Below are 15,407 nucleotides of genomic sequence, written 5' to 3' on the forward strand. Positions count from 1 at the left end.
GAAATATGTTTTAAGAGACATGAGACGTCCTTTCCTCAGTTGCGTCATGTGAAGCGACGTCTGTTTCTGATGACGGAGGATCAGCTGATCACAGCTGGATCAGATGTCAGTCGGCTTTAACAGCTGGAGAGACTTTTGATAAGTTTGTGTCTGTTCACATGATCACTGTACTTAATAATAGCAACTAATAATACTAATAACTAATAAAGATACACAGTAATCATCACTGTAGAGGTGTTTCTCTCTGTAGTCTGTTAACAAACTGTGTCCTGTGTTCTGTTTATAAGCACAGGATCCATTTCTACCGGCGGAATGCGATCGTCTTATTTATGAATTATTTGAGTCTGTACGTTTTGAAATTCAGATTGTGCCGTCATTATTAAATAACCCAGAATATGATTATTGTTTCTCTTAAATGATAAAACTCATCAAACCCGACAATCAGGAATGATCAACCTCACGTGACTGAATGAAATGATACATGATGTAAAAAGTGTTTCGTCTCTCAGCTCTCTCTCTCTCTCTCTCTCTCTCTCTCTCTATAAAGTGTTTCGTCTCTCCAGCTCTCTCTCTCTCTCTCTCTCTCTCTCTCTCTCTATATATATATATTAGTGCTGGGCAACGATTATAATATTTAATCGCGATTAATTGCATGGATTGTTTGCGATTAATCGCGATTAATCGCATTGTTATGGCAAAGTTCAATAATGAATTCAAAAGTAGTGTATTGCGCACTTTTATTTTAAAAGTACTGCTATATGAACAAAAGTGCAATAACATTTGGTTCACGAGATGCAGGTAGCATGTTTTATACTTAATGTGAATATAATTCATACTTTTTCTGAAAACCGGATGTTCGTCTGAAGAAACAGGATGTTGCCTCACGTTAATCTTTCCGCTAACTTTCAAAGTCCTTCGCTCGCTCCCGATCTGTGCCGTTTAAATGCGTTTACCGTGAATTTCAGCATATAGGTGCACTAACATGTAAGTGTCTGCTGAGTTGACCATGGAGATCTGAGTGTCTGCTGACTTTAGCGCAGCGATGTCCAGTAGTCTCCAGGGAGAGCAACAGCTGGTGCAGCTTCTCTCTTTATTTCTGCCCCCCACCCCCGCCCTCGACCTGAAGCGGAAGTCACCTTTTCTCTACGGAAACCCTGAAGGGACATCATATCTCCAATGCAAAACGATAAACATGAGACAGTCTGTTACAATAATAATAAATTAAAAATACTTACCTGTTTTTTGTTGTTGTTGTTTTTTAATTATTATTATTATTATTGTTCTTTTTTTTCCCATCTCAAAAGGCTTAAGGACACACACACACACACACACACACACACACACACACACACACACACACACACACACACACACACACACACACACACACACACACACACACACAACTGAGTATAGGATGTTAGCTGGCTTTTATCCCACTGTTCTTGTCATCCTCTTGTTGTTATGTATATGTATTGTCTCTTGTCTTTCAATAAAAAAATAAAAATAAAATAATAATAAATTTTAAAAACGCGTTAACGCGCGATAAAATAATTGTTGGCGTTAATCAATGAATGCGTTAACGCGAAATTAACGCGCTAACTTGCCTTGTTATTAGTATTATTAGTTCCTGTTATTAAGTACAGTGATCATGTGAACAGACACAAACTTATCAAAAGTCTCACCAGCTGCTAAAGCCGACTGACAGCTGATCCTCCGTCATCAGAAACAGACGTCGCTTCACGTGAAGCAACTGAGGAAAGGACGTCTCATGTTTCTTAAAACATATTTCCTCGTTCCTCTCTCCTTGCATGGTTTCCTCCATGCATCCCTGATGGGAGGGACTAAGACGCAAGGAAAGGACCCAAGTGAGGGAAACGGGGATGCAATTAAGAGACTTGAGAAGTACCCTAAGAGACTTGGGATGTAGCCAACGTATGTCGAAAAAAGTAAAAAAAAAGTCATAGTATAGTATGTCGAAAAATGTCATGGAATGGTATGTTAAAAAAAGGTCATAAGAATGTGATATGTCCAAAAAGTAACAAAAATGTCATAGTATTATATGTAGAAAAATATAAAAGTCTAGTACGTCGAAAACAAGTCAGTGTTTGTTTGTCTAAAATGTCCATAAACGTTTAAAAAAAAAGTCATAGTCGAAAAAGTCTAAACAAAATCACAGTATAGTATTGTATGTAAAAAAAGTCATAGTATAGTATGAAAAAAGTCATTAAAAGCTTTAGTATTGTATGTCGCAAAAAGTCATACAAATGTAAATGTATAATGCATCGAAAGTCATATAGAAGCCATATTAAAGTATGTCAAAATAATTCATGAAAATGTAATACCAGAGTATGTCGAAGAATGTAATAACAAAAGTAAGAGCTACCATGATGCTGAGACACTTTTTTAACTGCTCCATCCATTTGTATGGTTTTGGTCAAAATGCTTCTCATACTGTGAGATTTGCACTTTAAGTCTTCTCCAAAAATAGACTACTTCAAACGAGATTTCACCGTCAGCTCCCAGCTGCATGGCATCAGTTGCAACTGTGAACAGCGACTTGGCTTATGAATAGTTTAATCGCATATCCTTTATAAAAGTAGGCTAGTACACCAAAATCTTACATAACGTCATCTGAGGCAGCCAATCGAAAGTAATGGTTTCAACTCTGGAGCAGCCGTGTGTCCTGTGCAAAGTGTCCTTGAACCAGACTCCGAAATTCCTACTGTTTACTCTCACTTATTTGCTCTGGACTACGCATTAGCTAAAAGCTTGAGATGTCAATGAAACAGGAGGAGCCTGCTGGGAGCACAAGGGGATTGTTTCTAGCAGAGAGCTGGAGAGCCTGGTGTGTCTCTGGAGGACAGAGCCTGCATGCTAACACAACACTGAATGCTTATCACACTCTTCTCCTCCTGGCATAAAGTAAGATTACTCTACGTGAGCTAAAATCCTGCAAACTGTCAGTCAACAGTTACTCTAAATAACACCAAGGACAGTCTGATCAAATGAACTTAACAGACTCTTGTTATATTACTCGAGTGTTAAGGTGGATTCTACGAGAGCAGAAAAGTGCCTACTTTGTCAATTTTGACATACGTTCTTTTTATATTTTTATATTAAGATACAACGCAATACGATTGTAAGCTTCATTTGGTAACATTACTATGTAATTTCTGAAGGAGAAATTATTTAAAAATGACAATCGGTTATAGTTTCCATACTGACCGTATTGTCCGAGGCATCTGTATCTCCCTGTGAGCAGATAATATAATCTGCTTTAATCACAGGACAGATCATCTTGGTCTTATCAATATGTTTTTGGTGTCCCTGCAGTAGACCTGTCACCTCTGCCTGCTTGTGACTCTGGATGAAGAGTTGAAATTATCTTTATCGTAAACTTTATAGTAACAGCACAAGCTGTAATATAAACGTGACAGTTTCATAACTCACTGTAGCTGCTACCAGACATATGGATATAAATGGTGAGCTTTCAAAAAGTGATTGAGTAATGTTATTTTTACAGTAGAAAACTATGTCTCTGGGTCACAAAATGGTAATATTTGTGTTCTGTATGTGGAGGCATTGATGAATTTACATGTATGTTAATGTGTATGTGACAGTACAGCCCTCAGCTTCACCATCTCAGTGCCTAATGCTACCCTCTTGTGGTTTTAGTGTGGTCACAATGGATGATATACACTCAGTGGCCGCTTCCTTACAGTAGGTACACTTGTACAATCTAATCATGTAATCCAATACAACAGTCCTGCCATGACATCCATCTCTACGAAGCTTAGAATTATGTCAGACACAGATTGCGTATGTAAATGTGAAGGACAACAATGAAGAACTATAATGCAGACCAATCAAACGCCACCTTTAACTACGACCTCAATTATCAACATACCCGAGTTTGGACACTTCTGACAATGTCACCATTTGTGTCAATGCACCGACGGCCTCATTCCTTGATCCCATGAAAAAAGTTTTTAATTCCGTTTACACGACATTGGGGTGTCAAACACAGGAAAGCACCAAGGGCCAAATCGTTTCATTTCAAATAATAGAGGCCCTCAAATTGTAAACATAAGATCTGACGTTTACATGGAATAAGTCCTTGATAATGAACCGACAACTGCCTTAAGGATAAACGTAAGTCCAGTGTAAAATAAAACAAAGCACCATTTAAAAAACAGTTTTATTGCATCAATGCTTACTCATGACTTTTGTACAGATTTCCGTATTTACAATTTCATAATTATTATGCCTCTAATAAATAGTACAACTGAAAGTCTTTCTCTAGTCTACATGTTTAAATATTGCACATGCAAAGTATGTATAGCGTGTGCTTGTCAAATACATATGCTATGTACATGGTTGAAGAACAGAAACACGTGGGATCCAATCACCATGCTACTGTAGAGACACTGTGTTTCCCATCCGAAATAAAACGCTTTAAACATGCAACCTTGCTGCAGGGACAGGGCAGTTTGAATTGACAAAACTAACCACAGTTACTGGTACTAAAAAAAAAGAAATACACAAGCGAAAATAAAATTTAAAAGACAAATATAAAACACTTCTCCGGTTAACCACTACATGCAAGCAGTGACTAGCTGTGAATTCAGTGTGACATTTCCACCACTAATGCAAAATTGAAGGATACAAACATTAAAATAAAATCAGTGTAACTTTTTCAAATGTAAAAAAAACAAAACAGAACCAGTGTGATCTACAAGGTTTTGTAGACTGTTTTTGCACAAAATGCGTTTTCATTAGTTTCTGAAATGTAACTATTCATCTGTGAATGAAACCTTTCTACAGATTCAAAAGGACTTTTTTTTTTTTCTGCCATAGGCAAGAAATGCATCGTGTTCAAACACAAGTACTGCTCTACCCCGCTGTGTTGGTAGATCAAAGTCAACATACAAACATAGAAATACTCATATTTTAACATTTAGGATTCACAATTGCCAGACCTTGTGAATACAACGCTGTGAGAGTCATCATATTGCCACAGTGCTGAGAGATGAAGAAACACAAACACTGCAGTGGGACAACAGCATGGACACCGTGATCTCACTTCACCTCTAGATGGCACTCTCGCACAAACCTTACAGCCCTCCTTTTCATTTTACTGAAATAAACGACAGGTACAGTGCAGAAAAAAATATTTTAAATAACAGGAAGAAATCAAATCCTACATGAGTGATCTTGTGTTTCCATGTAGGAACAGGGACAATTATATTACATTGTGTTGTCTGGTTCACCTCTGCGGTGGTTCTATGGCTTTGGCAAGAGTGTTGAGAGAAAGCAGAAGAGGTCTGACGCGTTTGTAATAAATCAGCCGCTTCTCCATCTGCTGATCTTCCTCCCTGCACGTCTGAACCCGGGTGAGCAGAGAGCACCGACAGTCATGCGCATACAGATACTGTACCTTCGGCGGGACACTTGAGACACCTCCGACGTGGGGTCACGGTATTTACAAAAGACAGACTTGATCGCATGCACTTGACAACATGGGTGTTTCTGACCCCCTCCCTGGCTGGGTTCACATGTTGAGATGAGAGTCAGTGCGGGAGTTCAGAGCCGACCTCAGCGGAAATCAAGACGCGTCTTGAAATCCTTCAGTGCTGTGAGAAAGTTTGCAATCAGAATTCACATGGTTCAAAATGTTTTATCTGTAGTCTACTATCACACAACAGGAACAGTTTCAAAATTAAAATAAAGTTAATATGGTGACTGCCAACAATTCTTTTGGGCATTTCTGCTTGAAAAAACCTTATGTAGACGTCAAAAAGTGTTGGAAACTTGAGGGGAGTCAACTTTTCACAGCACTAAGTTATAATTCATTAACTTATTTAGGTGGGATTTAAAGATGTAAAAAAAAAAAATCCACCCTAAAACACTTCGACACTGTTAATAAATGCTGTGTTGATTTCTCAGATGATGTGGCATAACATACATTTTCCAACTAATACGAAAAATATCCAAGTATCAATGAGATGTTTCCTCAGGAATAAAGTGTAAAAGCATCATTTAGCCACCGCACCAACATACGAAGAAGCTGCGAGACATATACTGGCGCTAAAAGGTTAAATTCCGCTTTGACTAACTGGAGAACTTTTTGCTATTTCGCTCTTACCATCGTCATCGAATGTGATTGTTTCACAATTGTTCTCTGAGGATTGTCAAAAGTAATTTAGGGAAAAGCAGTAGACAAGGCAGACAGAGGAAGTTGAATTAAATCACCTTGCAATTAAAAACTTGAGTGCACTGAACACGACAGGTAGATGATATACAGTATAACAGTGTGAACAGTGAAAGGGTGGATTCTTTTGGACACACAAACATTTTCTTTGCACCTGAACAGTGTTCAGACTTTCAAAACGTCGGTGTTCTTTCATGAATAATCCAAGGCCAAAACACCAGCCCAGAGTTCCCGTTTAGCATTTTGTGTTCGCTCGACTGTTTGGTGTGTAGAGCTGATGAACCGATGCCAGCACCTCATACCAGCCCACAGATGCAGTGGTTGAAAATAGAAAGTCAGAGAGCTTCAGCATCGTAGCACCACAGGCGCTACAGGAGCTGTGGCCTGACGGCGTACGCGGATCCTACCACTCGAGTCTTGGCGAGGTCTGTCATCATGCTTCCAGGAACTATGATGAGGGGGCAATTGTTCCCTTTAAGTGCCCCTGCAGCCCTGGTGGCTTATCAGACTCCTGGTGGGTGACGGATCGGCAGTCACATCTGGCCTGCTGGAACAGCGAGCAGCTCTGAACTCCTGCACTCAATATGATTTTTTTTTCCTTATGTAATTTAAATTATTATTTTTTTTTTTATTGCATCAGGGAAACAGACACGACAGAGTTATTATGTGTAATGTCAGCCCTTGAGTGTCCCTATCAGGGTAAAGGGGGAGGAATCCTGCGTGACTCCTCGTGCTGGCTTCACGGTTTCATTGGACGTCAGGTGGAGAGGTGCCACTCATTCGGAAAAACTGAGAATAGTCTTGAAAATGAATTTTGTCGTGGGTTATTTTAGCGTAATTCCTTGTAGTTCTTTTCCTATCAACAGGGATATGACCTCACCCACTGGCATGCACATGCAGGCTGGCTCAAATCCCCCCGTCCCCGTCCCCCTCGCTCACAGTGGGCGCAGCTACTCCATGCCGTTCCTCAGCATCTGATTGGCCGCGATGAGCATGACACTGATGATGAACGCCATGGCGAAGGCGCAGATGAGGCTTTTCCTCACGCAAGTCTGACGGTTCTTCTTCGAAGGGTGAACTGAAAGAGAAACGAGGAGGAAGGCGCCAGTTTAAAAGATGCAGACACCTCTGTCTCTGACATCAAGCTGTCATTATCTGCACCCTGAGAAAGAATAGAAAAGACAGAGGGTGCACATTTGGTGTGGGTTATTTACACTGTGTTTACTCCTTCATAAATTCTTAAGATGTATTAATGGCAGAGAAAGTATAAGTCAGCAGTGAAAAAGTTAGAGGGGCTCAAATCTCTAAAACTGACAAGACAACAAGCTGCCAAACCTTTGCACTGCAAACATGTCATTCATGAACTCAGGTTACTTTCTAATTGAGCCGCGCACCACAAAAACATACGGCAAAGTAGAAATGTTCCACTGTGGCTGCGACCAAAGGAAATAAACTTGAGTTGTGAGCTCACACGAGTGTTGCCGGGCAGAATTAACAGCTCCGCTCTAACTACCATCGGAATGAGCAGCGGGTTACTGGGAAGTGATTCGCGGAGAGGGACACTGAGGTGAGCGTCACAGTTCACAGCACCAGACTGATTTTACAGCACAAACCCTGGCTAGTTCGGAAGCTTTACAGTGTACTGCAGAATGGGAATGTTTAAACTATGAATTAAATAACACATTAGAACGGACAGTAAATCCAGTCCTACTCGGCCTGTGAATGCAGTTGTATGACTCCTGCATCTCTAGTGGGAGCTTTAGAAAGTCTGATAAAATAAATATCTGCTCGTACATAGGACTCAAAAATCTAAACAATATTATGCAACTAAATAGCAATTTAATTGCTATTATGCTACAATAGAGTTGTAGCTCATTTGCTGTGCAAGAAAAGCATAGCAAAACAAAAACAGTGGCGCATTACTGTGCAGTTTTTGAACTTGCATCAGAAAGAATGTAAACAGCAGCAACTAAACAATTGTCTGGTCAATATGGACGACACCTCAACATTATATATTTAACGTCAGGGAAACAGGGGGCAGGTAACAGCACAGTCGAATCGTCACAGTGACGGGAAGTGTGGTCGTGAAACCAAATGTCATTCATAAATGACAACATGGCTATTTCAAAATCAAAGAATAGGCCGACATTTATCAATTAAGAACACTCGCGCAAGAACATAGCACTATCAAAGAACTAGATATATTTTGAATTTATAAACGGTTCCCTAAATTCAGCTGGGGAAGAGCATATAACAGCTGTTTGTGGCTTGTCTCTCTTCTGTGGACTGTCCCTTAGCCTCCCCTTCGTTTAGATACACAAAGGTTAAACAGAGTGGGATTAGTGAGCAAGAAAAAAAACAATATTCGATGATCAGTCGACTATGGGCAAGACGTGATAAGATTCTGCTATGTAAATTCAGTTAGGGGACACTTTTGTTTTTTTAATTGTCCCCATAGATAATAGAAGTGCATTGCTAAATTGCTGGAGTACCCTTTTAATTTTATCTATATGAAAAAAAAGATTAGTAATCTTCATCAGATGTTGACAAACTGTTATTTTATTAAAACTGGAATTGCAGTTAACAATAAAATCCTACCTTCATGACGGTTTTAAGGTTCGATTTTTGTTTGAACTGTGTGTGCCGATTAACTGTGGCATTGCATTCTGTTATATTATTTAAAGTCTCACGCTTCAGCAAAATCCACCTCAAAACTATCAATTGTTTGTCTCCATAACACCCCCCTTAAAAGAAGGAATAATGGGGGTGCAAGTAAATGACAGCATGTTGCACTCGAGGACATTATATAAAGAACCCAAGCTGACACATTGACACAACAGCCGTCCAGCTCTCTCTATGCCATCACTTTGGTTCAATCAACCTCTGGCAACGACCGATAACTCAGCAGCTCTGCCTGAAATGATTGTACCAGGTAATGAGTGGAGCTGGGCCAATGACCAACAGCTATGTACATGGCTCACACTCTCACTTGCTCTATTTATAACTCTCAAATCGAGAAGCGGTGAGGTCATCAAAAGTGCTTCTTGACTGCTGTTCCAAAGGAAATGAAATGTGGAAAGTGGGACGGAGATTGCTACATCTTTCTTGGCTTGGGCGTTGAGACCGTGTGTCAATAGTTGGCATTCTCCAATTGAAAAAAAAAATACTATTCCAGACTCTCACATCATATAAAACACGACGTGATGGAATTTTTAGCCAAATGGATTATCTAACAAGGAGATTTCAGCCAAGAAAGGTTAAGTAACTCAACACTGGATGACCATTTTGTCTTGGTTGGCATTTGTACACAAGAAATATTGGGTATGTTTTTAACCTGAATTGAACAAGGGTGGTTTCGCTAAGAACAAACATCTTTTTTTAGGCTCACAGTTACTCACATTCACACTTTGAAGCTGATTAGTACAACTACAGTCTCATCTATTGGCCACTGGCACCACAGATTGGTCAGTTTCACCCTATACGGGTCTGGGAATTGAACCTGGGATCTCTCAGTCACAAGTCGTTTTCCTAATTTTGCAGCCACAGCTGCTGTGACACAACACAAGCATCTACCCATAATACTGACTGTTATTGAGTGCTACAATCATATTTTCTTAAACCAAGCTAAACCATCTGGGATGAGATTATGCAACCGACTTATAAATCAAACTTTTCAATAATGTACCAGAAGGTTTGTGTCATTTTCTTGATACTTAAGCAGCTAGTTTAATTTTTAGACCCATAGTTGTATAAGTCAGGGTGAGTTGAACAGGGTGTCAATGGAAAGAGCATGTGTTCAGCTGCAAGCTGGACTGTGGAGATGGGAGGAGAGTTGTGGTCTCGACATTAGTTCTCAGTCCAGTCGCCTCAACCTGCTGTCAGCCTCATAAAACACTTCCTCAGCCGCCCAAAGTAACTACACCCCTGCCAAATATCCACCAATGATTTTCTTCAGTGGACCACTGTGGGCATGAAGGTAATGAGCTGTACGCTGGCTTCCAAGCTGCTGACTTATGGCTGTCTACATACGCTCGTGCTTCAAAGTCAGTTGACCTGGAGGTGAATAATTCTAGTGTTACTTTATACATAAACAGTGTACAGGTTACAGGTCAACTAACTTCAATGTGTTGGTATAGAGATTGATTAAAAAACAGTGCTATAAAAGTAAAATATGTTTCCTGTGGACCCTTAGAAGAGTAGCTGGTCAGGCTGGGGACTGAGGTTTGGGACCTGGGGTTTCCTTATTGCGAAATTCTAGGATCCTTGGTTTAAGAGATATTTAGTTCATGTTTTCAACTTCAAAAACAGAGAATCTTGAGTTTTATTCTATCCAGTGAAGAGTTTTTAAGTTATACTACAGTTGAAACTATAAATGTTAAAGGTGCCATACCATATTCTAAATGCGCAGTCTGAACAATTCCTCATTTGTCCAACAAATTAACCCAGAAAAACAAACCCCTTTTGTTCTGGAAATACAAATTCTGCATTCAACAAACTGAAGGACATGGCTCATTATTATGCAAAATTATGTCATCAGACCTTTCAGGTCGCAATGTTACTTTCCCTACCATGGCCAAGGCTTAAGCCGCCCTACTCTGCCTCCAGTTGGCTTTACCTGATATTCTTACCCTAAACCTAACTAATCTCACTCCTCATGCCTAAACCTAACCAGCCCAACCAATGAAGGCAACAAGTAATGAGAGGCAGAGTGGTGGGTCATGCCTTCAACGCTAGGAAATAAAAATGTGAAGGTCCAATGACATCATTCTGCATAATAATTAGCTATGTGCTTCTGTCTGTTGCATGGAGAGCTTGTGTTTTAGGAGCATTGGGCATTTGGAAACAATGGGCATTGTTTTCAAGATAACGGTCTGTCGGTCGAATGGGCACTTCCCAATGTTAAATACATCACCTCATGTGCTCGAGAAGATTTTGCTGCACTCAGAACAGATATATGTATGTACATGAAAAAGTTGTTCAAATCATGCAGGTGCACATCACCAACATGCACAATAAGAACATATTGCTAAGACGGAGGCCCTCAAATCTATGCACCTGCATGGCAGCTGTGACATTCATGGATCAAAGTTGATTTCCACACTTGCGTCTGGCTGCCAGGCGCTCCCTGGACAGCTGCCGCTCCGGCAGGTTTCTCTGCGCTTTACACTTTTGGTGCAATTCGTTCAGCAATCAATCATTGCTTGGTGAACTTCTATGGATCAGTGGTCGGATCCTGTATTCTGTTGTTTTTCAGCCGCACAACATATTGATTCCAGAGTGAGTTGAAGCCAGAGGGGAAATCAAGTGCCTCATATGCTGCCTCATATAGCAGTAAGCTGAAGCAAGAAGCAGAGTAGAATGATGAATCACGCTCTGTATGAATCTCACTATGACAAAATGTATTGATTTCTGCGTGACTGAGCACATTTTGGTGTCCTCCCTGTGTGTGGCAGGTGGTACTCGTGGACCTTGAGGCTAACAGATGTGATTGCTCCGTATCATCCTGCAGTGGTTCCTCTTCATCATCATAAACCCAATAGGAACATCATGTTGTCATCACTCCACACCAGTTTTTAAGACCCTGATAAAGTGCCGGCGCAATCTGTGTCCATTGACATTGACACCAGCGTCGGGCAAAGTTTATTCCCCCCCACACGACAGGCCAGATTCACAGGCAGGTGGTGTTTGGTTAAGGGGGACATTTATGGCTGTTGGCCTCTGAGCATCATTTTAGCCAACAGAAGACATATAAACAACCTTGACTAGAAAGAAAATCTCAGTGCTATAGAATTTCACACTCACAGTATTATTAATTCTGCAAACACAAGGACTGAATAACAAAGTAGTTACGGACCATGCTGCCTTCAGGACGTGTGGGAACGGGGGAAATTTATGACTCAGCCTTTCCTACATCCAAAATTCATGTGATTAGTGTCTGGACGAAATGGACGGCAGTGCAATTTTCTTAGGCTGCCTCTCAGAGCACCATGTCATCAGTTAGAGTACGCGCGCAATAAATAATGTCACATACGACAGCTTAACATTTTTTGTCGGTGTGACATTTCTACTTACATTTCTGCAGCATTACTCAGCTCCGAAAATAAGAAAAAGACGGGCAGATAACAGAAACAAACAAAGGGAGAGTGAACAGAGGAACGTGTTGAGGGGGCAGTGAGAGTTAACGAATTAAAGTAACATGGTTTATTTTAACGCATCTATTGCTGTTGCTTCACAGCAACACGGCATCTGCTCAGCTCCAGCCAAACGGATGCTTCTTAACATAGTGCCGTGCACATATGTTGTTAATACGGAACTGGACAGCATACTGGGCACTGTGGCACTAGGCCGTCTATAAGTTACTGTGTTCTATTTAACTGTAATTGCTTTATGTAAATTCAAGTGCTTTTTAGTCTCTTCTCATTTCGATGACTTTCGTTCTGTCAAGACCTTAAAAACTCAAAAGACTCAGAGGGCTGACTCACTGAATCTGAATTCAAACAAGAAATGACATTTCCCATTTTTACAATGAGAGAGTGAAAAAGTCCTGGAATACCCCCCCCCACTCCTCTGACCCATGAATCTTGGATAGCTAGTTTTTGCAGAGCGAGGACATGCATATTTCATCCGTGTCACTTCTGAACCGGTGACCAACTGACCGCGGTCACCCCCAAACGCCCCGAATCAATAAACCAGCAGATGTGCTGTGACGCCGTAGATCTTGATGAGAAGGCTGTCTTCCTGACAGCACACACACACACACACACACACACACACACACACACACACACACACGTCTGTGTGTTAGCTCAGGGACTTTCGCTCACCTCCCTCAAACTCTGTCTGATAGTTCCCAGAGTTCTCCTTTAGGCTCTCTTCCTCGTTGATGATGATGTTCTCAATGTCCTTCATGGTCAGGTGGTCGCGGAAGGCGTAAAACAGGATGTGTTTCAGCTCCTCCAGGGTGATTCTCTGCATGTCGAACTGCAGGAAGAGACGGATGAGAGGAGGAGATTTAAAAAAAGAAAAAGAGAGACTGTTTTCCTTTCATTAAATAAACGGTGTGCTACTGCAGTCAGGCAGGGTGGCATATTAACTGAAACAAAATTTTTAAACGAAATGTTATTAGAGTCGTCATATATACACATACATGAAATGTAACTTCTGCATTTAACCCATCCCTAGCTTATTGGGAGCAGTGGGCTGCTGAGAAGCGACCGGGGAGCAGTTAGGGATTCAGTGTCTTGCTCAGGGACACTTCGGCACAGGGCATGTAGCAGCCAAGGAATGAATCGCCGGACGACCCTCTCTACCCATTGAGCCACGGCTGCGAACAAGTACTAACTCACGTATTCATGTGACTCGACTCTCCCACAGTTTTAGGGACGAGTGTGCAAGCTTCAGTAAAACAACACAAAGAATAACCTCCATTACACAGTCACTTGAAGCTGTGCACACAAAGATCTTACATTCAGTTTTTGCTGCCAATACAATAAATAACGTGCAATGTAAGAACGGAAAAAAGCTCAAATGCATAAATCATCATGCGTGTAGTAATTCTTTCACAATGCACATCCCAGTGCCCCTCACAGACATTGCTCTAATGCGTTCACTTTAATCAGAGTGTCGCACAAAGTTGATGCGTTGATTAAATTGAATGCATTGGAGTTATAGCCAGAACAGGATTGATTTGTTGTTCAGTTTGAGCATTTACACAATTCAGTCCAAAAGACACACACACACACACACACACAGAAACACACACCACAACTTGTACACAGTGGTTTGAAGGTCTTACCGAGAGCAACTGCAAAGTTTTCAGAAGTTCAGAGAAAACGTCTTGACACGAGAAAGACCTTTTTTGGCCTTTGATCGCATGCTCGAAAGCAGCACTTCGCTTCACACTCGACAGCATGAACAACAAGTGATATTATTTTCTATGTATAAGGTGCTTGAAAGAAGCAATACAATTAGGCCAAAAGGGTTAGAGAGAACGTGACTGAGAATGAGTTCAATATCGTCACAATGTCCATAAGCAGTCGAAATGACTGAATTCCTCTTAATCACTCCGAATGTTGGCAAACATACCCTCTCATATTTTACTCAATAAACACAACTCATTTTACCAGGCTATTGCTAAATGCTCTTTGCTGTAAACACCAGATACTGCAGTAGTTGATACTGTCATTGTGTCATGATGATTGAAAGTGATACAACAGAATTAGCAAATCTCTCTCCCTTATCTAAAGCTGTAGGTGTGACAGGAACCTTTTTGACAGGTTTTAGTAAGAGGGATATACAAAACAAGAAGACATCGTCAGAAGTGATGTCACACAATGGAGGACGGGGAAATCTCTGACTTCTGATTGGTCTGAAAATCTGAGAGAAAGTCATTGAGTCTAATCTGTTACATCAAGTCAAATCTTCCAACGCTGCTTTAAATAAAAAACAAATGAAAAGAGAAAAGACAGGGCCTTAGATGAATGAACTTGCAAAGGACAAACTTAACGGTTCGTATTACTTTAGAAATAAGTTTTGTCTGGGGTGTAAAAGCGGAACGACCTCAGTTCACGCAGCTCCAGAGGGCGTCCACAGATTGAAATGCATGTTCTGGCACTGTGAGACAAGCTGGTGATTATATTGATGGAATGGCCTCGAGTTCTTTTTTACAGGTGAAAGAGAAGAAAACGCTATAAATTCCTCATGGTAAAAAAAAAAAATCCACTTTTCAAACCCCAGAGTGCGTATGTAGCACTCAGCAATATTACACTGAATGATGCTCATCCGAGAACAGAGAACGATAACATTCACTGGACGTCCTGGCAAACCCACTGGGTACATAATTACATTAATATCTGCATAAAGCACAGTGGACATGAATCACATTTACCATTGATACCATTTGTTATCTCTCCAACTCAGAGGGAGCTAATGAACACACACAAACCAATCACGCCTTAAATGTTAATCGGCTGTCATGGAGATCAATTATCAAAGCTAATTAAAAGTTGGGGTTCAATGTTTCATCTTTGGTTTTGCCGGATCATTAATCAAAGGAAAGTAAGTAAATGTTGGCAAAACAAAGGTAAAATAAAAGGTACATAGTAATAGAATCATGAATCAATAAATATACTTCAGTGGAACGTAAATTAAGAGCACAAGAAACTGTCCATATGTCAGCTGCACGGTCAACGTG

At 40.6% G+C, this 15,407-nt stretch overlaps 1 protein-coding gene across 2 annotated transcripts in view; it reads right to left on the reverse strand.

Annotated features, from left to right (window-relative positions):
• Window positions 1-4,183: 4,183 nt before the first annotated feature.
• Window positions 4,184-15,407, reverse strand: part of caln1 (calneuron 1) — a 68,285-nt gene continuing 57,061 nt past the window's right edge. For both annotated transcript variants that reach the window (XM_031863477.1, XM_031863476.1), the window contains exons 5-6: window positions 13,039-13,195; window positions 4,184-7,292 (exon numbers count right to left, since the gene is read on the reverse strand). In XM_031863477.1, the coding sequence (XP_031719337.1) occupies window positions 7,165-7,292; window positions 13,039-13,195 (285 nt within the window). In that variant the 3' untranslated portion in view covers window positions 4,184-7,164. The remainder of the gene's footprint in view (window positions 7,293-13,038; window positions 13,196-15,407) is intronic.

The sequence above is a fragment of the Anarrhichthys ocellatus genome, unplaced genomic scaffold (genome assembly GCF_004355925.1).
Source record: "Anarrhichthys ocellatus isolate YVR2014 unplaced genomic scaffold, GSC_Weel_1.0 scaffold29, whole genome shotgun sequence".
Taxonomy (NCBI): domain Eukaryota; kingdom Metazoa; phylum Chordata; class Actinopteri; order Perciformes; family Anarhichadidae; genus Anarrhichthys; species Anarrhichthys ocellatus.